The sequence below is a fragment of the Rhinopithecus bieti genome, unplaced genomic scaffold (assembly GCF_001698545.2).
Source record: "Rhinopithecus bieti isolate Rb0 unplaced genomic scaffold, ASM169854v2 scaffold_10706, whole genome shotgun sequence".
NCBI lineage: Eukaryota > Metazoa > Chordata > Mammalia > Primates > Cercopithecidae > Rhinopithecus > Rhinopithecus bieti.
The window spans coordinates 282,012-304,109 of NW_016806811.1; the positions used below are offsets into that span (position 1 = coordinate 282,012).

Sequence of the window (22,098 nt, forward strand, 5' to 3'; positions counted from 1 at the left end):
AGTTTCTGTGATCTTTCTCTGCAGGTGGTAGACTCCCGTTCTCTCAGGACAGATGCTCTCCTTGGGGAGTTCCGGGTAATTGCTTATTTTCAATGAAAGCAGTCAGTTCTCACTTCTCCGTGTTGGTGGAGCTTCTGTGGGCCATGGGCAGGGGTGGCGCTCCAGAGATCCTATATGTCTCTGCTTTGGGAAAATATTATTTGAAAAAACAACACCAAACCCTCTGCACAGCATCTCCTTTCACCCCAGAAAACCTTTCCACAAAGGTAGAAGAGAAAGAAAGCACTTTTTATCACTGAAGAGGCCTTAAACCAGAGTGAGATGCACATCACAGGCAATGATCTGCTAAGATGCTGCAAAGACGGAAAGAAGTCTTGTGCTAATTTAGCCAGCGGGTTCAACTGATTGCCCACCACATACATTCTCAAGAGACGTCACGCCCCACCCTCAAGTCAGGGGACTTCACATTTCAGACCTCCTGAAAATGACATTTGTATACTAAAGCTGACAAAAGGCTTATTTAGTTTCTTATGTACAGCACCTTTGGTCACACCGAGTTCATCCCAAAGTCACCTGGTAATCGGAGTGACCATCTATGTTAGCTAATTTATTGTGTCCAGAAGACCAAACAAAAATGAAACTCATATTTTTATGACAGGAAGTAGTTTAACAACTTGGAGCCAGATGCCCACGGGAGTTAGGCTTCTATCTTCCCACAGAAGCTGGGACATAGGGGAGCTATCTCCCTTGGTGTCAAAGAGATGCGTTTCAAAGAGACAGGGAAAGTGTAATACATTTACAAGTTTTCTAAGGTAAGTGTTCTGACAAAAAGAGAGGGGAGGGAAGTACTTCTTCCCTTATTTCCAACAGGCAGAATCAAGACCCTTATTTGTAATTTGGATTTTCCCCCGCCCCTGGGAAGGCAGTGTGAGATCTGAGTTTGGGCAGCCCTTCTTCTCATCCTGGCAATCTTGGGCTGGTGAGACTCAGCGCTCTCTGCCCTGGCATCACTCTCACTCTGGATTGGGAGTGGGGTTCAGGTGTGGATCCCTGGGGGAGGGAGAGGCAATGGAGAGAGGGGAACCCTGCCCCAGCCTCCTTACTTGTCCCAGACAGTCCAGAAGTGAATAGTCCTGTTCCGAGAACCGAGAACCAATGGATTTAACAGATTACGTAAAGTAAAGGTAACTAGTAATTGCACAGACTAAAGGAGACCTGTATTATTATTATTATTATTTTGAGATGGAGTCTTGCTCTGTCGCCCAGGCTGGAGTATAGTGGTGCGATCTCAGCTCACTGCAACCTCTGCCTCCCAGGTTCAAGCAATTCTCCTGCCTCAGCCTCCCAAGTAGCTGGGATTACAGGTGTGTGCCACCATGCCAAGCTAATTTTTTTTTTTTTTGGTATTTTTAGTAGAGGCAGGGTTTCACCCTGTTGGTCAGGCTGGTCTTGAACTCCTGACCTTGTGATCTGGCCTCCTTGGCCTCTCAAAGTGTTGGGATTACAGGCACGAACACCGCGCCTGGCCTGCATGGTGTTTTAATGTAATTTGATGTAATTGTTATTAATTTTCTCATTTTGAAATTTTCAAGGATTTATCAAAAGGAAAGAAAGAACACAAGCTTATTTTACCCTCTCCCCTCTATCCAAGTGTATTATGCCTTCCTTCTTTACATTTGTATTTTAAATACAAATTTAAAATAAGGGGCTTGATTCTACCTGTTGTCAGAACAGTTACCTTAGAATTATTTATTCTGCCCAATAAATAATTGCTGGGACCAGGCGTGGTGGCTCATGCCTGTGATCCCAGCACTTTGGGAGGCCGAGGTGGGCAGATCACTTGAGGTCAGTAGTTCAAGACCAGCCTGACCAACATGGTAAAACCCCGTCTCTACTAAAAATACAAAAATTAGCTGGGCATGGTGGTGGGTGCTTGTAATCCCAGCTACTCGGGAGGCTGAGGCAGGAGAATCCTTGAACCTGGGTGGCAGAGGCTGCAGTGAGCCGAGATCACACCACTGCACGCCAGCCTGGGCGACAGAGCGAGACTCCATCTCAAAAAAAAAAAAAAAAATTACGGGGTTGGACCCGATGGCTAGATCAGCAGGTGAGATTTCTTTGACTTCCCAAATCATTGCCTGTAGGAAGAAGTCACAAGATAAAAAACTAAGTCTGTTTACCTGGAGAAGCATTTTTTTAAAAGAATGAAACTGCAGCCTGACGTCATTCTGTACAATTGACAATATTAATAATTGCTTTGAGTCGATCTTATACACTTCTATTGTCTGAGAAAACCCCCCAAGGGTTAAGTCCGAAAAAATTTATTTACTTGTATCTAATTATAAAATAATCTATGGATTTAAAAAATAGACAACTTTTTAGAGCTGTTTTAGGTTCACAGCAAAAATTGAGTGGAATGGACACAGTTCCTACATACTCCCTGCCCCCCGTCCCCGCTGCCCCCTGCGGCCTTCCCCGCTGTCACCATCCTAGTAATCTATGGATTTTTAATGGAAAATTGTAAAACACAGGGAGGAATAAAAAATGAAATAAAAATCATCCCAATCTACCATGCAGAGATAACATAGTCCTATTGTGTTGAATTTCCTTTCCTCTTTTTTTTTAGATGGATTTTTGCTCTTGTTGCCAAGGCTGGAGTGCAATGGCATAATCTCAACTCATTGCAACCTCCACCTCCTGGGTTCAAGTGATTCTCTTGCCTCAGCTTCCCAAGTAGCTGGAATTACAGGCATGCAACACCATACCCGACTTTTTTTTTTTTTTTTTGTATTTTTAATAGAGATGGAGTTTCACCATGTTGGTCAGGAGGCTGGTCTCGAACTCCTGACTTCAAGTGATCCACCTGCCTCAGCCTCCCAAATTACTGGGATTACAGGCGTGAGCCAACGCGCCCAGCCTCCTTTCCTCTTTCTTTTCTGTACATAAGCATTCTTTATCAAACTGGAATCAAAATGTATTTCACTTTCTTTTCATGTAGTATCAAATGGTGAATGTTTCCCTGTGCTTCCAAAAGTTCTTCAAAACATGGTTTTAATGGAATCGTGTAATGCACCACACTGTGTTTAACGCTTCGGCCGCAAGAGTTTGATTTGTGTCTCCTCTCGTTGATTGCAGATGGACGTGGGCACCATTTACAGAGAGCCCCGTGAGTTCTCACCACTTTGGCTGTATCCGTGCATTTTGGTTCTGGAGTCTGACTGGGGAACACCCACTTGGCATCCTCACTGCCCCTCCTGGGGGTTTTAGAATCTAGAGGAAGGGTTTGATCTTGGGAGAGAAGGCAGGTCATTCATCCTCCATGTGAGACAAGCCCTCGGGAGCGTGTAACGCTTGCCTGTGTCTCCGTTGGCCCATTCAGGGAGGCTAGATCTGAAAGGCCCCATTACTGGAGACTGGGCTCACGGCAGACGGGGACAGGTCATTTGGGTGACAAACCAGGATTTCTCCTCACCCTGGTTTCCATTCTGGTCTGGTCACTTCCTGAACGGAGGAAAATGGCCTGGGTTTGGCTCTGCCAGCCCCTTACAGGGTTTTCTGTTAATATTTCTGACTCTGACCGCATGAACACTCAAAGTACCTTTTGATTCTGGAATCTGAGTCCTGCGCTCACGGCCCAATGGATGAGTCCTTTACGTCCCCTGTGCAGTCCATCCTGGGCTCCTGGATGTGGTCACGGGCTGGGGTCTTCTGATTCTGGGATCACCAGTGGATGTTGTCTCTCTTAGGGCACGCCTATCTCAGGAAGTGGCTGCTGCTCTCAGACCCTGATGACTTCTCTGCTGGGGCCAGAGGTTACCTGAAAACAAGTCTTTGTGTGCTGGGGCCTGGGGATGAAGCGCCTGTGAGTACATTTCCCTGGGTCTTCCTTACGGTCCCCCACACAGCACTTGGTGGTGGGGGCACCAAGCCACAAACACTGTATTTTTTTTTCTGATTTAAACTAATATATGGTAATTAATGAGGAATGTAGAACATGTAGAAAGGCATTAATGAAAAATGAGTGCTCTGGGTGCAAGGTTTTAATAAAAAATGAATCACTCATAATCCTACCACTCTGAGAGAGCTATCATTATCTCATTGCACATCCCTCTGGAAGGATACACACATATTTTTCTTTTTGCAACAGTGAGCTTATTCTATATATATTATGTTGTGACTTGAATTTCATTGCCTAAGAATGTATCATGCTCATCTCTACATGTCAGTAAGTAAAGTTATAAGTTGGAGGTGGTAAGAATGAGAAAAGTGTTGAGAGCAGGGGAGGTATCCGCATCTTTGTATATTTCAGAGGAGGAGAAAAGGTTTGGAACCATCTTTGTGGGAGAGGAATGACAGGCTAGATTTAATGAAAGGATTTCTGCACAAATACCAGAGTGCCCACTCTGGGTTGGACGCTTTGTTTGTAGTGGAGCCACTTGTCTCATGGTGCTCAGCAGCGCAGAAGCAGAAGAGAGGCATGTGGGTGGTGGACATGTTGGGCAAGGGCAAGCCAGGAGTCCTGAAGGTCAGGAGTGAGGTGAAGGTCAGGGGTGAGGTACCAGGGCATCCTGAACATGGCTGATGGCACTGTGCAGGGAGGGAGAGGAGGACAGGGCCCTTGGGGTCTCCTGCCATGCCTCGTGTCCCCCCCATCCTCACCACACACTGGTTCCTTGGCCACCTGGATGTGCTGCTTGGATGAAGGTGGGTTTCAGCTGGGCCCTGGGTGCTGTCTGCCTCTTCCTTTACCTGGGTGTAGTTTACTCCTTATCTCATTCTCCTCATCTCCTTACTCCTTATCTCTCCTGGCTGTTTCCAGACTTTCTTCCCTTTCCTAAGCTCCAACCTCAGCTTCCCTTGGAGAGGCAGAGCTGCACAGCGATGTAGTGGTGAGAACTCTGGGAGCTCCCATGGTCCTCAACTTGCCCCCCGCATCTTCATCCACCTTCCCTCCCTTCCGCTGCCCCTCCCGCTCCATCATCCCACCACCTCCTGGCCATGACCTCACAGCCTCCACTGTCTTATTTGCCTCCTCTTTCTGATCTCTTCTCACACTTGTGTCCTCTGCCTCCTGCTCCATGATCAGTACCAGGCTCAAGATTTCCCCATCCTAAAGCAACCCTTCCTTGACTCATTTCTCCCCACCCCTCCTCTCCACTACTATTTTCTCTCTCTCCTACTGCTGGTCATCACCAACTTCTTGACAGGGTGCACTGTGTCCCCCTTTTTCCACTCCACTTCCAACTGCTCATTCTTTCTCTTCAGTAGGAATCCTACCACCTCCCCTCCCTGAAACCACTAGTGTAAGGATCACTCATCACCAGAGCTTAGGAGCTCTCCCCTATTGTTAGTCTGCACCACGGCTCCACAGCATTCAATTCCAGAGCCCATGCTGTATTTGAAATTGCCTCCTCCCTTAGCATTCATGACTCTCCTGATTCTCCCCGCTCCTTTTCCAGTGGGTTCTTCGAATTCGATGTTGCAGTTCAGTCCCTGTTCCTTTGCTGTGTCCTGCCCCTCACTGTTGAGGAGTCTGTCTCTTTCAGACACCGCCTGAGACTCATAAATTGCTCTTCTCCAGCCTGGATCTTCTGAGCTCTGGACGCTCAGTTTCAGTTGTCTTGTTATCAGGCCACATTAACGTGTCCCTTAGGCCCCTCTGACTTATTAGAGTAAAGCCTAGTATCATTTGCTGCCCACTCCCCACACCTGTTCCCCATCCTGTATTAGGTGACATCTTAGGAAATTGCATGTTTAGCCGCTTAGTCCCCCAAACCAGAGGCCAGAGTTTCATTCTTTACCCCTCAGTCCCCATGCAAGTAGTTGGCCAGTCTTGTTGGTGTGAAAACCTCAGTGTATGCCTCTTCCTTTTCCCATCACAAGACCAGAGTCTGAGGCCCAGCTCCCGCTCTCTCTCACTTGGGTCTCTTTGTGAATTACAATACAGGTTCAGCTGGTATAACAAAGATGCCCCAAATAATAGGCATTAAGGAGGACAGATGTTTATTTCTCTCTCATGAATGCCACAGTCCAGAATTGGCACAGTGCTTTGGCAGTGATCAGAGACCCAGGCTCCTGATCTTTTCTCCACTGTGATCATCATGCAGCCTCCATCACACGGTCCAAGACGGTTGCTCCAGTTCCCATCACCATGTCTGTACTCCAGCCAGGGAAATGGGAGTAAAGGACTATGGAGACCACATCTCTTCCTTCAAAGGCGTGACCCAGAAGTTGTACACATTTGTGCTTAGGTCCTGTTGACCAGAACTTAGTCACATGGCCACATCTAACTACGAGGGAGCCTGGGAAATAAAGTCCATCCTAATGCTGTCCAGCTAAAAATTGAGGGTTTGTTAGAGGAGGCAGAAAAGATTGGATTTGGGGGAACAACTAGCAGTTTCTGCCATCCCTCCTAAGTGTCCTCTGAGGTCTCCTAACTTCTTACGTTATACTTCTCCACCTATCCCCACCTTATCACCAGTCATCCTTATTTTTATTTTTGAGATAGAGTCTTGCTCTCTCACCCAGGCTGGAGTGCTGTGGTACAATCTTGGCTCACTGCAACCTCCGCCTCCCGAGTTCAAGCAATTCTCCTGCCTCAGCCTCCTGAGTAGGTGGGATTATAGGCGTGCACCACCATGCCCAGCTACTTTTTGTATTTTTAGTAGAGATGGGTTTTCACCATATTGGTCAGGCTGGTCTCAAACTCCTGACCTTGTGATCCACCTGCCTTGGACTCCCAAAGTGCTAGAATTACAGGCGTGAGCCACTGTGCCTGGCCAACAGTCATCATTTTTAAACCCAGGTAGAATCACGCGTGTCTCCTCTTACAAAATGTCCAGTGACTTCCCATTGCTTTCAGGATAGAGTCCAAGATCCTTAGCATGACATTCAAGGCCCTTGACATTTGGCCTTAGCCCAGTTTCCCAGTCCCACTTGCTGTGATGTATCTTCATGGGCCCCGTCTGTGGCCACACCAGATGATATGACTCTTTCCAGAACACTCTTCCATTCCTCTCCGGCCTTTTCCCCTGCTGGAATACCTTCCCTCTCTTTGCCTACCAAGCGCCAATTTGTTCTTCCAGGCCCAGTTCAGACGCCACCTCCTCCCTGAAGCTTGCCTCCAGGAAGAAGTCCTCCAGGAAAATGTATTGGTCTTTCCTTTGGGCCACCACCCAGCCCTTTGGTAGTCTAACCAGCTTATGTGTCTGTCTTCATCACTGAGATTCAGTTTCTTGATGATGGGGACAATATAGCAAATATGATATCTTTTATCTCCCCTCTTGCCTAGTATGGCAGGTCTTGTACACAGTAGGTGCTCAATCAGTGCTTATAGTCTAGGGGAATAGACACTTTTATGGATGCCTGAAAGATGATTGTTTTTTTCTGATATGAGCTGAGGAGAATAAACACAGAACATATCCCTTTGGGCATTGCTGTGATATGGGCATTCTGGGATTGAGTGTTTTGCTGCAAGGATCCTGAAGCAGGTTTCTACGTGTCAAGTGTGACTGAGTGAGAAATGAATGAGGTGAGGCTAGTCCAGGCAACTGTCCAAGGAGTGGGCTGCTGGGCACAGCCTGACCTTGCTATTCTCCTGTCCCTTTGCTGCTCGCTAGCCCAAGAGCAGCCACCAGATCTTTTGTCTGTTCCTCCAGCTGCCAACTTCCCCTTGTGCGAAGGCCTCTGCATGAGTTGCCTCCTCGTCTGGATGCCTCCACCTCTTGCTCATCATCCAGGTCTCAAGCTGGGCAGCATTTCTGACTCCACCTCAGTATAGTTACAATCCCCCTTGCTCTGTGCTCTCCAAGCACGTGGGTTCTGCTTCCAGCCTGTGTTAAACCTCAGCTTTTGTATCTGTAAAGTGGGGGCATTCTAGGCCCTTGCACCCAGAGCATCTGTGGGCAAGCAGCGTGGGCATCACTTAGACACTTGTTGAAATGTAGACTCTTGGGCCCCACCCCAGACCTGCTGAACTAGAACCTGCATTTTAATTGGAATGCACAGCAGTGGTCTAGAAGACACTAATTCTCAGCCTCTGTTGCCAGTTGGAATCATCTGGGAAGCTTTAAAAGTCACTGCTGCATGGGTACTCTCTCCCAGAAATTATGTTTTAATTGGTCTGGGGTGTGACCTGGGCTTCCCAGGTGTGTCTTTTCTTTTCCTTTTTTTTTGAGATGGGGGTCTCCCTCTGCTGCCCAGGCTGGAGTGCAGTGGTGCAATCTCGGCTCATTGCAACCTCTGCTTCCCAGGTTCAAGCAGTTCTCCCGTCTCAGCCTCTGAGTAGCTGGGACTACAGGTACACGCCACCACGCCTGGCTCATTTTTGTATTATTTGGTAGAGATGGGGTTTCCCCATGTTGGCGAGCTGGTCTTGAACTCCTGACCTCAGGTGATCCGCCTGCCTTTGCCTCCCAGAGTGCTGGGATTACAGGTGTGAACCACCGCGCCCGGCCCCCCCGCCCAGGTGTTTCTAATGTAGAGCCAAGTTTGAGACCCACTCAAGGGGGGTGCTGTGAGGATTAAATGAGAGAGTGCATCCACATCAATACATGTGGGATGTGATTTTTGTTATTACTGTTCCAACCACAAGACACAGGACATGTTATTGGATTCGTTTGCTGAAAGTCTGTTTTCCCTGCAAGATAGTCAGCTCCATGGGAAGAGGGTGCTTATTCATGTCGTCCCCTTATTCACTGCCATATCCCCTACCCTTCAGCACCATACAGACACCTACTAGTCACTCAGTAGCTACTGGCTGGGTGAATGAACACCTGCATGTTACTGAAGATAGAGTGGCCAGCTTAGACCTCAGTTACTACTGTATTATATTTTAACTGGGAGGTGGGGGAGAGTGGGAAGGAGACTGAGGTTGGTGGAATGCTTGCTGTGTGCCACCTGCATTTCCATCATTATTGGAGATGTTCCTCGCACAGTCCTGGAAGGTCAGTGTCATGGTCTCTGCTGTACTCAAGTGGAAGCTGGGGCTCAGGTGAAGGACCTTGCCTGGGACTATGCGGTAGTCCCTTGTATGGGACTAAGTGGCGGAGCGCAGTCTGCCTTACTTCCGAATGTGGCATTTATGTGGCGAAGGTGGAACTCTTAGAAAAGGAGGGTCAAACCCTGTGCTCAGGAGAGCGTGAAGGAATCATATTTGGTTTCCTTTGTAGCTGGAGAGAAAAGACCCCTCTGAAGACAAGGAGGACATTGAAAGCAACCTGCTCCGGCCCACAGGCGTGGCCCTGCGAGGAGCCCACTTCTGCCTGAAGGTCTTCCGGGCCGAGGACTTGCCACAGAGTGCGTGGGGCGCGCCCTTGGGTGGGAGGTCTGCAGGAGGCTGGAGGCGCCGGGCTGGTGAGGGTGGGTGGTGGCGGGTGGGGTCAGCTCCCTGGGGGAAGGAGAGGCGTCTAGGAAAACAACCAGAATTTAATGAAAAGTAATCAGTGTTGGTGGAGTTACAAAGATTCAAGAACTCTTGAGAGTAATAGCTGCCTCTCAGCTCCATTCCAGTGTCCTCTGGGCCTGGTGTGGCTATTTGGCTACTTGTGGACCCATTTGCTTGGTTGTCATTGAGGAGTCAGCACCATATAGACTCTATTCTAGCCTTAGGGCTGGCTCTCACTGATTTTCCCTCCCTGTAAGAGGAAGCCCATCCTGCAAGTTGGCAGAGCTGGACTGGGGAGCAGTTGCTCTAACGTTGGAAGGGTTTGCTTGAAGGACTCCTGGGGCCCCCTGTCTTCACAGATGAAGGACACGGATCCACAAGGTGACCCACTATCCTAGCTTGCCTCAGATTGTCCTGGTTTTAGCACTGAAAGTGCCTGTTCCAGGAAACCCCGTGGTCTCCGGCAAACTGGGACAGTGGGTATCTGACTTGCAACCATCTCTTCCTCCCAGGAGGGCCAATGTGGCCACTGCCTGGTTCCTCACAGTGGTTGGCCCGGTTCTAGACCCATCTGTGTGTTTAGTAAATGCTGGGGAATTATACTGAATATTCGAGAGCTCTGGTTATCAACTTGGGCTGATATTAGAGTTACCTGGGAATATTCAAAACGGTCCAAATGCCAGGGCCCTGCTTCCAGCATTTCAGATGGACTTGAGTTAGGGCAGGGCTCAGCACTGGTGGGGTTTAAAGGCTCCCCAGGTTGTTCTGTCGTGAGGCCCAGTTGTGGGCCGCTATTTTAGAACATACATCAACACAGCCAAGCCACTGTCCACAGCACAGTCAATGAGAAGGTTTGCAACGTGGGTCCCTGGTTACAACTTTTCCATAAAGATAATTGTTTGAGAGTTTCTGCTTTGGCTGCTGACATCAAGAAATGAAATGTACAAGCTTACTTGGACCAAATCCTGAAGAAAGCCTGTAAATAAGTAATGGGTATTAATTCAGTACTAAAATACATGCTTACAAATATTCTGCACTTATTGATTGCAACTATGTAGAAGCAAGGCTGGTGAGCTTCAAGAGGGGCATGGGGAAATAGAAATATTTGCTTTTCTTAAGGTGAAAGAGCTTTGTGTTGAATTCCCTGCAATGTTGTTTGAAAAAAAAAAAATAGATGGGGAAACAGATCATAAATGTTTGCTAATTGTTGTGCCTTTTGTATTCATGCAGACAGTAGCTAGTGTATAATCTTTAACTATCCCCCCACTCATCCACTCATATGCCTATAAATATAACATGCTTTATACACGTATGTATGTGTATACACATATACATATCTATCTATCTATCTATATCTACATATATAAATAATCTGACTCATTCAAAAAATAATTGGTTTGGGGCAGCATAGATTAAAAACTCTTAAAAAAAAAACAGAATTCACTTCTTGGTTAACCTCAGGTAAATCGCTGCACTAATAGATTTAAAGGAAAATGTCAACCAGGCACCAATAATGGGATATTGTTATAACAACTGCCAGTCCTTTTCTGGGTACTTACTGCCCTTAGTGATGTAGATTTCTAATCAGTCAAGCAGTCGATAAGTTGGTAGATTTGATTGAAAGGCTTTGAATGCAGGGCGAGGACAGTGAATGAGCCGTTTGGGACTGGTGACAAAGTGGCCTGGTGCTCTCAGTAGTTGCTGCTCTGAGACAGTCCTCCCTCTGGGGGGCCCCTGGACTGAGTCCCTGCGTGAAGGGGTCACAACTTCCTGCTCAGGTAGTCCCAGGACTGCCTGGAGACAGATGGGGGATAGTCAGGGTTTTGGAGGTGAGACAGCAGGCAGGCAATGACTGGTGTGTCCCTCTTCCCAGTGGACGATGCCGTGATGGACAACGTGAAACAGATCTTTGGCTTTGAGAGTAACAAGAAGAACTTGGTGGACCCCTTTGTGGAGGTCAGCTTTGCGGGGAAAATGGTAAGGAGTAAGGGAGCAGGAGGGTTCTCTTGGGAGGGGACTTCCTGGTGCCCTGTGGACAGTGCGGGGTGAGAGCAAGACAGTGCGAGGCGCCCCCACCAGATGTGTGTGCACAAGGAGGGGCTGATCCTGGTGCGCGGTGAGACACCCACACAGGCCCAGCTCTCAGAGGCTGCCCTGCACACAAATGTGGACAGGTCTGCCTGGGGGTGTCCCAGACAGACACATAGATGTGGATAGCCCAGGAGAGGACGTCGGACAGTGGACAGTAGAGGAACATTTGGGGGAAAATGGAGCAATAGCATGGAAACCAGACATGAAGGCATAAAGATAGGGAAACTATATTTTAAAGATGTGGGATAAAAACATAATGATTATTTTAAAAACGTTGTGGGGGGAGTTAGGCAGAGAAAGACCCCTCTGGTGGGCGCCCTAGTCTCTTCCTTGCAGCCCGCCTTCCTGCCCTGAGGTGGTGCTGTGGCTCTAGTCCCTTCTGACTTCTGTCCCAGCCCTTGTCTCTACACAGGCTGCCCAGCCCACGGTGTCTGTGTGCCCCCTGCAGGCTTTCCTGGCAGCCCCAGCCCTCCCAGGCTTCAGCCATCACCTCTCCGCAGAGAACTCGGTAGCTCTCCAACCCCTCCCTTCAACCCCAGGCCTCTCTGCGCCTCTAAACAGCTCTGCCTGCTGCTCCTCTGAGCCCTGGAGGGAGTCATTTTCTCTGCGCAAACTGCCCCATATCCAAAAGCCTCTGTCTTAACCAGGTACAACCATCAAAGGCAGAAAATGTGGACCTGCCTTGATTCTTCCCTTTTTTCTCTCTCCATATCACACATGCCATCTCTAGCTCTTGACTTTAAACATGTCCCCAGGGCCCACCCCTACCTCGTGTCCCCGTAGCCACTGCCAGCTGTTCCCAGGACCATTCCTTTGTTTCTCACCTCATGCATTGAATTTTTGAACAGCCCAGGCCATTTGTCCAAGTACTGGATTTGTTCGATTGTTTCCTTCTGTTGTTTAACTTGTTTCTCTGGCTCCTCTCTTTCCTGTAAACTGGAAGTTAGGTCTAGAGACTCGATTAGATTCAGATGAAGTATTTCGGCAAGAAGTCAGCATAGGTGATGTTCTGCACGTCATATGGCATCACAACAGAAAGCCATCATGTCAGGTTGTCCCATCATCGGGGATGACTGCCTGATCACACGGTGAAAGTGATGCCTCCAGACGGCTCCCTTATAAAAGTAAATGTTCCCCCTTTGTAATTAGCAAGTAAACTGTGGGCGATATCTTGGCACTGCACGGATATCCTATTTCTCAGCTATCTCTTACCTAATGGTCTGAGCATCCATTGACCTTCCTGTCTGAAGAAGTCATTTAGTTGGGACTGCAAAGTGGTGATTTTCTCATTATCATTCTTTTTCTCTTGATTAGTCGACTTTTTTTCTGCAAAGAAGAGCTTTCTCCCTCCTGCCTCGTTGAGTATTAGTATGGACCTCAATGCTTTTTATTTTTAATGTGTTAAATCAGTCATTGTTGTGTTGATGTTTGAATTATACTGAAGGTGGCCATCGGGAGCCCCTTTGAGCTGGGCTGTCTCTCCTCAGAGACTAGCACAGGTCCCAGCGAAAATGTACACGGGGATGTAATGCAGATTTTAAACTCGTTCATGTGGAGGTGTAACTGCTCACTGCAGATCCTCACCTGAGTGCAGGTTTTGGTGTGGGCTCAGGGTACGGGTCTTGCGCCCTACTCCTGGCATCAGGAGGAATGGGGACAGCTGCTTGAAGGCAGGAAGGAAAGAGGAAGCTGCGGCTGTATGTTTTTTGTGGGACACTAGCTCCAAGGACTAGGATTAATTTTTCCACTTGACACTTGGGAAATTCATGTCCTGAGATTGTTCTTATCTCGCATTCCCAACACGGAAGGTATTTCGATGGTGGCTGGAACCAAGACCGACGTGCCTTCACATTCGTTGGAACTAAGCCTCAGAGCTCTGGGGCTCCTGGCTGCTCCTGGGTCCCTGCTAGCATCTTTGATCTCCCTGGGTCTTCTGTTCTGAGATGCCCTTGGCTGGCCCTGGGGATTTCTGTAGGAAGGTACCAGTATCTAGGGGAGGTGAAGGGACAAAGACGGCCAAGACAAGTGACTGTATACAGTGGGTTGGCATGTGGGCTCATGCAAGAAGCTGCACCTCCCATTTTTCCTCTAGAAAGAGGTGGAGGGAGTTGAAGAATGACCTTATGGTGAAGGAGGCAGCTGCAACACTCTGTCTTGAAAGTTTCAATCTGGCCAGCCTTCTCCGGTGGTCCCCAGGCCTTTGCGTCCTCTCTTCCCTGAGCCACCTCCTTGCGGCTTCCGCGCTTCTGCTGCTCTTATGGCGTGTCTCATTCTGCCTGTCCCTCTCTTTTAGCCTGCTTGCATGTCCCTTTTTTCTCATTACATCCTAAGCTGAAGAGCCCTGAGGTTACCTTCTGCGTGCCCCACCCACCCCAGCCGGCCTTCTTTGCATTTCCCCTTATGGACGCTTGGTGGCAGTATTATCCAAGATGTGAACCATACTTGATTGGGCCAAGTTACTAAGAAGATAGGAGCGTGGAAGAGTGCGTGCGACTGTGCACTTCATGGTATGGAAGAAACAAAAGGTAGGTACTTGTAGGGCAGGACAGGAAGTTTTAAAACAACCTTTTTCTTTTATGAATTCAAGAATAAAACCTACAAATTGCAAAAAATTGAAAAAATCAGAGAAAAGGAAAACAACAAAAACTCCCACTGCACCATATTCTGTACCCTGCACCATATTCTATACCCTGCACCATATTCTGTAGCCTGCACCATATTCTGTACCCTGCACCATATTCTATACCCTGCACCATATTCTGTACCCTGCACCACCCTGGAGAGAATTACTGGTAACATTGATTTGTATTTCCTTCTAGTATGTTTTCTCTTTAGCTCCCACTACCCTCTTACCTCCCCTCTTCCCACTTACTGGGAATAAAATAATGAAAATATTGATTTTGCAAGCCCAAAATCAACACTCGTGGCACTTTAGTGATGATTTGAGGACACTTTCAGGGCTTCGAAAAATTGGGATCTCCCAGCACGTATGTTGGTTGCTGAGGTTAAACAAGGTGACTCTGCCTCCCTGCTCCAGCTCTCATGGAGTAAACACGTGTCCATGATCAAAAGACATGTATTTACTCTGTGAGAGTTGAAGCGGGGAGGCAGAGAGTCTCAAAACATGATACCACACAGGACACATATCAAAGGACACAGACAAAACACGTGTCCTGTGTAGTCTCATGTTTTTCACGTTTTTGTGCCTTTGTTGGCAACTTCACTGTTTAAAATACCCCAAATGTCATGCTGAAGTGCCGTCTGGCTTTCCTAAGCTCCAAACAGCTGTGATGTGCCTGACAGAGGAAGTGCGCGTGACAGGTAAGCTTCCTGCAGGCTTCAGTCACAGTGCCATTGGCTGTAAGTTCAATGCTGATGACTCAACAATATATATTAAAAAGTAAGGTGTCCTTCCACAGAGGCACACATAAACCAAGGTTACCTATTGATCGGTTGACAAAAACGTTGTGACAGAGGCTGGCAGGAATTTAACCCTGCTTCTCCTCTGGGGTAATGAGTCAGTGTTCACCAATTCAGGGTTCCTGGTGACCTTATAGGTAGTAACTACCATGAATAATGAGAATCAACTATATACATGCAGTTGGGTAAACTGCTTGTGTTGTCTCATCTTTTCTCAGATTATTAAATAGTCATTGAAACGATTTTTTTTTTGATGGTGGCATAATATTCTGTCAGATGAGTATACTATAACATTTGACTTATTTTTGGATATATATAATTCCAATTTTCCCCTTTTATAAACAACATTGTGACAAACATCAGCATACAGGAATCTTCATCCACACTCTGACTGCTTTTCTATAGGGGAGTTTCTAGAATTGGGGCTGCTAAGCCAGAGGGCTTATTTTTAAGTGTCTGCTACAGATGACCAAATAGCCTTCCAGAGAGAGTGTGCTAATAATACTCCATTGGGGAGTGAAGGAAGATAAAGAAAAAAGGTAAAGGAAGAAGAAAAGAGAAGCAGAGGAAGAGGAAGAAGCAGCATGGTGCGGCCCTGGCTGAGTGCCTATGGGTGAAACAGGATGGGGGAAGGCTGGCAGGGATCTCTGGGGCTAGAGGCAGTGCTGGCTGGGGTGTGGTAGATAGACCAGCTGCTGTTCAAGCCCCCAGACCCACATCCTGGTGAAGGCAGCCAGGTTGAAGTGTTTGCGATAGAGGAGGGCCAGATGCCTGGGGCAGGGGCTGAAGCAGCCCGTGTACATCCTGTGTGTGTGTTGGGGCAGCCTGTGCCTTCTTATTCCAGGGACCTGGGGCACAGAGTTGGCAGGGCCGCTCAGCTGGATCTTGTTCACATGTCTTTTATTTTAAAAATTTGTTTATCTAATTTTTGAATTAGGTAGTATATTTATTCCATCTATCCATCTATCTATCTATCTATCTATCTATCTATCTATCTATCTATCTATCAATCATGAAAAATCTCCCTCTTGCTCTGTACCCCATCCAACAATCAATTCATTAATTTCTTCCTTTTCAAAGAAAACCACTGCAATTAGTTTCTTTTATATTGTTCTGGTTTTGTGATGCATGTGTAAGCAAATATGACTACAGATTCTTTTTTTTCTTGAGATGGAGTCTCACTCAGTAGCCCAGGCTGGAGTGCAGTGGTGCGATCTCGGCTCATTGCAGCTTCTGCCTCCTGGATTCAGGTGATTCTCATGCCTCGGCCTCCTGAGTAGCTGGTACTATAGGCATGTGCCACCACTCCCAGCTAATTTTTGTATTTTTAGTAGAGATGGGGTTTTGCCACCTTATCCAGGCTGGTCTTGAACTCCTGACCTCAAGCGATTCACCTGCCTTGGGCTCCCAGAGTGCTGGGATTAAGGCGTGAGCCACCGTGCCCATCCAACTATAGATTTTTATCTTTTGCCTTTTAGCACAAATGGCTGTGCATCACACTCACCGCTCTGCACCTTGCTTTTCCACTTAATCATATAACTTGGAGATTGTTTCATGTCACTACCTAGAGGCATCCTCATTCTGCTTGCGAGCTGCCTAGTACTCCATTGTACCGATGGACCATATTTGATCTAACCTGTTCTCCACTGGTGGACACATGGGTTGTTCCAAATCCTTACTAGTTCAAGCCACGCTGCAGTGAATAGCCTCACACGTATGTCATTCTTCACATGTGCAAGTATTTCTGTAGGATGGGTGTCTAGAGGTAGAATTGATAGGGCAGTGGGAACATGCATCTGAAACTGCAATAGATAGTGGCCAATTGTCCTCTGGAGGGGTCAAACTATTTTGTTTTCCCCCAGCAAAACATGAGCATGCAGTTTTCCCATAGCCTTGCCAACAGTGGTCTGTCAGACTTTAGAGATTTTTATGAATCTGACGGGTGAGGAATGGCATTTTGTTGGTTTTCTTTGTGTTTCTTTATGAGTGGGATGAAGCATCTTTTTATATGTCTCAAGGCCTTGCGTCTTCATTCTGTGAACTGTCTCTTCCATTCTTTGCTGTTTCTTCCATTCTTTGCTCTTTCTTCTGTTGGATTGGATCGTTGGTCTCTCTTCTTTCCTTACTCCTCTCTATGGGCCAAATCCTGGCACTCAGTCCTGCACCCAGCCCTGTGTGGCCTTTGTCTGGGGCTCTTTTTATAGGGAGGAGGGGGAAGGTGAGGGCAGGGGCCAGCACTGGGTGGACCAGGAACGGAGACATCATCCTCACCCCTGGGGACCTGAAGTCTCTGATTTAAGTCAGATGCTCATTAAGTGAGATAATGCACATAAAATGCTTAGCACAAGGCAGGGCTTATCACAGTAAATGCTCTGAAAAGGCTGCTTATTATTTTCATGTGTAGAACATGGAAATCTACCAGGATCTGTGTTTCTGAAACTGAGTCTTTACCTGCCGTCCCCGTGGGTGGGTACAGGATGCGCTGGGGCTGGCTGAGGGGCCTGGTGTTCCTTATGGACTCCAAGGCCGGGGCTGGCCTGTGAGCTGCTGGTTTGATCTGGTTTCCACTCCCGTGAGGTTTCTTGTTTGCGAAAAGCCTGGTCTTTAGAGCAGGGCTGCTTGGAGGCAGACTATGGCTTACAGGGTTTGCATCTTCCCTGAATTTTCTTTCACTCTCCGACCTCTGTGCGTGGCTCCCCTCCCTCATCTCTGATCTCCTAGAGGTGACAGTCTTCCTACATGGTGGATGATATGGGGTAATGGGCAAAAGGGCCTTCTGGGCCATAAGGGCTTCTGGGAAAACCTATCTGGACTGGACTCAGGGCCCCCACATTTAGGGTCCTGGCCATAATGGGAGGTATGGAGGGGGATTTTCAGCCAGAGGTGTGAGTTAAGGGTAGAAGGGCTGTGGCATTCAGACAACCCACCCTACCCTTACCCACTCCCCAGCTCTGGGTCTGACCTTCCACTGAGCTTTTTCTCTGCAAAGATTCCCTGTGTCTGAGCCCCCTGTACTAGGCCCCAACCCCAGGGTCTTACACCCAGCCCTAAGGGCAGCCAGTGTGGCAGAGAATGGCCACTGGCTGGCGTGGTGGCCCTGGGGGAGCCCAGAATCCCATGGAGCTCGATCCACTTGTCCCCTCCCTGTGTCTTCTAGCTCTGCAGCAAGATCTTGGAGAAAACGGCCAACCCTCAGTGGAACCAGAACATCACACTGCCTGCCATGGTGAGTCCCCCACCCCCAGCACACCCAAGGAGGCTCCTGGGGCTCTGGGCTTCGGGAGGTCCAGGGCTCCTGCCTCCCCAGCATCCTGCCAGTATCCCAGACTTCAGCTCGGGGTGGGGAGGGGCTGTTCCATCTTCAAAAGGACTCTTCTCCCAACACGCCTCTATTCCCTCCTCAGTTCCCCTCCATGTGTGAAAAAATGAGGATTCGTGTCATAGACTGGTGAGTCCTGAGTCTTGGAGTTTTTAGGGCGGGCTGTCCTGGGGGGGCGCTGGGTCCCTCAGTTTCATTCGGCTCAGTGACTGGTAGTGAGAATGTGAGGGAGAAGTTTCAGGTGAGGTAATGTCCCCTTGGGGTAGCCAGGGATGGAGAGGTGTGGGCACTTCCTGGGAAGCTTACTCACACCTGCTTGTTGGCAGGGAGGCAGATAAGGAGGGGCCGGCTGGGATCGGCTGTGAGGAATCATCTCTGAGGGCAGGAGGAGCTGGGAAGGCTTCCTGGAGGAGGTGGGACAGATGATGGCCTGGCAGGAGGGGTGAGGTTTTGCTAAGCTCATGATGAGGACATTCCATTGAGGAGAGGCTCACAAACCAAGGCCAGGGACTGAAAAGAGCAAAGCTTCAGGGAGGATGGGCTGCAGTGCAGGCCTGGGTTGGTGGGATGAAAAGGTAGGGTCCCCCGGCTGGAGGAGTGGCCCAGATTGCCTGAGCAGGGGACGCCACGGCAGCTGTGCAGCAGGTGAGGGCAGCAGCTCGCAGGTATCTTAGAAAGATCACAGCATCTAATACTTGTTGAGCACCTACTAAACACCAAACCCTGTTTCCAGCAAGCACTCGACACGAGTCATCTCAGGTGAGCTGGGCTCACTGACATCAGTTCGCAGATGAGAAGGCAGGTTGGGAAAGATTGAGTGACCTGCCTGAGCTGACAGCTAGCTGGAAAGTAGCTGAGGCCAGGCTTGAACCCAAGCCTGCTGTTTCCAAAGCCTGTGTTCCTAACCACTAGGCCATGCCACCTCCTGCTAGTTGAGGGGTGTTTTCTCTTACACTTGAGGGGAACATTTGGGGTCCACACGTGTGATCTCGGGGCATTGGGCTTCCCAAAAAGAGAGAGTTGTCCTTTCTTTGCCCCCAAGAAGTCTTGGCTGTGTGGTTCCCCAGCGTGTTCTCCTTTGGTCTTATGCCCATGACACCCCCAACCAGGAGGATAATGAGAGACTAGGGAAAAACCCCCAGGCCACAGAGCCATTAAGCTGTGTGCCAGTTCCCCAGGCCTAAAGAAAACAGCTTGTGAGAATTAGAGGAGAGGAAAGAGAGCCGCCAGGAGGGCCTGTGAGGGAGAGGCCGCGAGGGCAGTGACCACGGGTATGTACCGTGGGGAAGCGGTTTGGAGGAAAGATGTGCTTTACATCCCAGAATGATCTCTTCATCTCAGCTCTCCATGTGTGCCGGTCTGACTGTGGGCAGTGAGCTGTGCGTGTCCCTGCGTGTTTGCACATGTGGATGTGTGTGGGTGCGGTTGTCTCTTGTGTTGTGGATGTGTCTGGCCCGAGTCCGGGTGAGCTGTGTCAAAGGCATCAGCGTACTGTACAATCCAAACACATTACAGAATCTGGTGGTTGCATCTCTGGTTTGGGTTGAAGTGGCATTTTTATTGTGAGTCTATTTTCAGACTTGCTGTATTTTCCAAAAGCAACCCCAAGCCCCAAAACCCAACTCTTGGCCAGAAAGCATTCTGCTGCTTCAAGTTCCTATCCAGAAGAGTGCTTTCTTCCCAGAAAATGCAGATAAGCTTTTGTTATTACCTGAATCCTGGAAATAGGATACAGTCCATATGGCCTTTTCTCTGTAACTTAATCTTCCATTTAATTCTTCAGAAATTCCTTTTTCATTAAAAAACCAAACAACACAAAACAAAAAAACCCAAACCACCCCCTACCTCCATAAAACAAAACCTCTCTCCTCCCACTCTCCTTCCCTCTTCTCCCAATTCAGAGAAGGCCGGAGGTCAGAAATCCAATTCCTTCTCAAGTGCTGGTCTTGTCTAGGGTTTGCTTATGAAGACAGTGTACAAATGCCATCAGCTGTCAGTCATCTGGTGCTGAGAATCTCATTGTAAAACGTTCCAGGAAATTTTTACTTTCCAGTTCTTTCTTTTTTTTTTTTTTTTTTTTTTTTGGATGGAATTTCGCTCTTGTCGCCCAGGCTGGAGTCCAATGGTGCAATCTTGGCTCACTACAACCTCCGCCTGTCAGGTTCAAGTGATTCTCCTGCCTCAGCCTCCTGAGTTAGCAGGGATTACAGGCACGCACCACCACCCCTGGCTAATTTTTGTATTTTTAGTAGAAACGGGGCTTCAGCATGTTGGCCAGGCTGGTCTTGAACTCCTGACCTCAGGTGATCCATCCGCCTTGACCTCCCAATGTGCTGGGATTACAGGCATGAGCCACCACACCCAGCTTTTCAGTTCTTATTAACATCATTCACCTGGAAAAATGGTGAAGATCTGTCTGTGCTGACAATTCATTCTTCCTAATGTAGCACTGGCGGTGGAAAACTTTAAAAATCAAAGCTTAATCACCTCCCTGGGAAATACAAAGAGAGAGGAAGGAAGGAGCACAGAAACTGGGCAGAGATTAGGGTACTTCATAGGGTCAGGATTTCAAAGAAACATCGAAGCACCATGCCAGGGTGTGCTTTCACAATGGGGTTGGGATGTGTCATTTGAAGCTGCCCATGGTAAGGCACTCACAACAGGGAGAGGGGGACAAAGAGGCACCAAGAAGAAGGGGAAAATATGCAGGAGAAACTTCCTGAAGGAGATGGGTCCTGCCCAGCCCAGCGTTTCTCAGCTTCTGCATCACTGGCATTTGGGACTGGAATATTCTTTGTTGTGGGGGTTCTTGACCTAGTGGTTTTGACCCCAGGTCTAGCCTACCTGGGAAGCAGCAGGTGGCTGCAATCAAAGCTCTGGTCTCCACATCAGCATTTCTGGCCTCAAATCCCAGCTTTGCCATCTTGGCAAATTATTTAACCTTCTCAATGTCGGCTTTCTCATCTGAATTTGGGGCTAATTGTAGGACCTACCTGGTCGTGCTGATGTGAGTTAAGTCACTTGATGGTTTTAGTGCAGTGCTTAGCTCTTAGTAGGTGCTCAATAAATGTTAGCTCAGTTACTGTTTATTATCATCAAAGGAGGCAGGAGTGGGGTTCAGAGGGAGGGTCTGCACAGGTCATAGTTGGCTAATAGGTGAATCAATCAGTCAGCCTCCTTGAGCTCCTGGCCACAGTCCCCTACCCTGGTTGGGGAGCCGAGAATTGCGCCCCTGGAAGCAGGCCCTGTGCCATGCAGGAGCAGTGGTCCAGGAATCAGGACTCCGGGACTTCCATTCCGGTCTTCCCCTCCCTCCCAATGACCTTGGGCAAATACCTACATGGCTTTGAGCCTCGGTTTCCTCATTGGTGCAACAGAGATAATAATGAAAGTGCTTGTTTCTCAAGGCTGTGTGAGCCTCCGGTGTGATAAAGGCTAAAAGTGCTCCATTACATACAAAGTCAGATACAAAAAGGAATCGTGTATTACCATTGGCTACTTCAAGACTGTGGCCTTAGAGATAGTTTCTTCCTGGTCACCTAGTTTTCTCATTGATCTGAACATTTCTTTAGCTCCTGGAGCCTCTCAGCTCTCCCTGGGTCTGGGAATCTGGCTCCCTGAACAGTCTCCCCAGTCTCTGGCCCTGCCTCCTTGCCTCCGCCCTCCTCCCTGTCAGCCTGCAGATGTGTCTGCAGAGATCCAAGCTGGCAGCCAGGGCTTGCTTGCCTGATGGGATGCTGGTGGTTGGCAAGATGAACTAGTTCCCTCTCAGAGAGTCTTGGAAAAGTCTTCTGTGCAGTTTCTTCATCTCTGGGATTACCAGGCCTCAGTAACCTACCAAAGTGAAGACCAGGAGCGCTTTCTGCCCGCCCCCCGCCCCCCC

At 48.4% G+C, this 22,098-nt stretch overlaps 1 protein-coding gene across 17 annotated transcripts in view; it reads left to right on the plus strand.

Annotated features, from left to right (window-relative positions):
• Positions 1-22,098, plus strand: part of DYSF (dysferlin) — a 236,488-nt gene that overhangs the window by 65,319 nt on the left and 149,071 nt on the right. For all 17 annotated transcript variants that reach the window (XM_017877594.1, XM_017877596.1, XM_017877598.1 and 14 more), the window contains 7 exons: positions 25-75; positions 3,136-3,166; positions 3,747-3,862; positions 9,171-9,297; positions 11,259-11,362; positions 18,054-18,122; positions 18,301-18,344. In XM_017877594.1, coding sequence (XP_017733083.1) covers positions 25-75; positions 3,136-3,166; positions 3,747-3,862; positions 9,171-9,297; positions 11,259-11,362; positions 18,054-18,122; positions 18,301-18,344 — 542 coding nt within the window. The remainder of the gene's footprint in view (positions 1-24; positions 76-3,135; positions 3,167-3,746; positions 3,863-9,170; positions 9,298-11,258; positions 11,363-18,053; positions 18,123-18,300; positions 18,345-22,098) is intronic.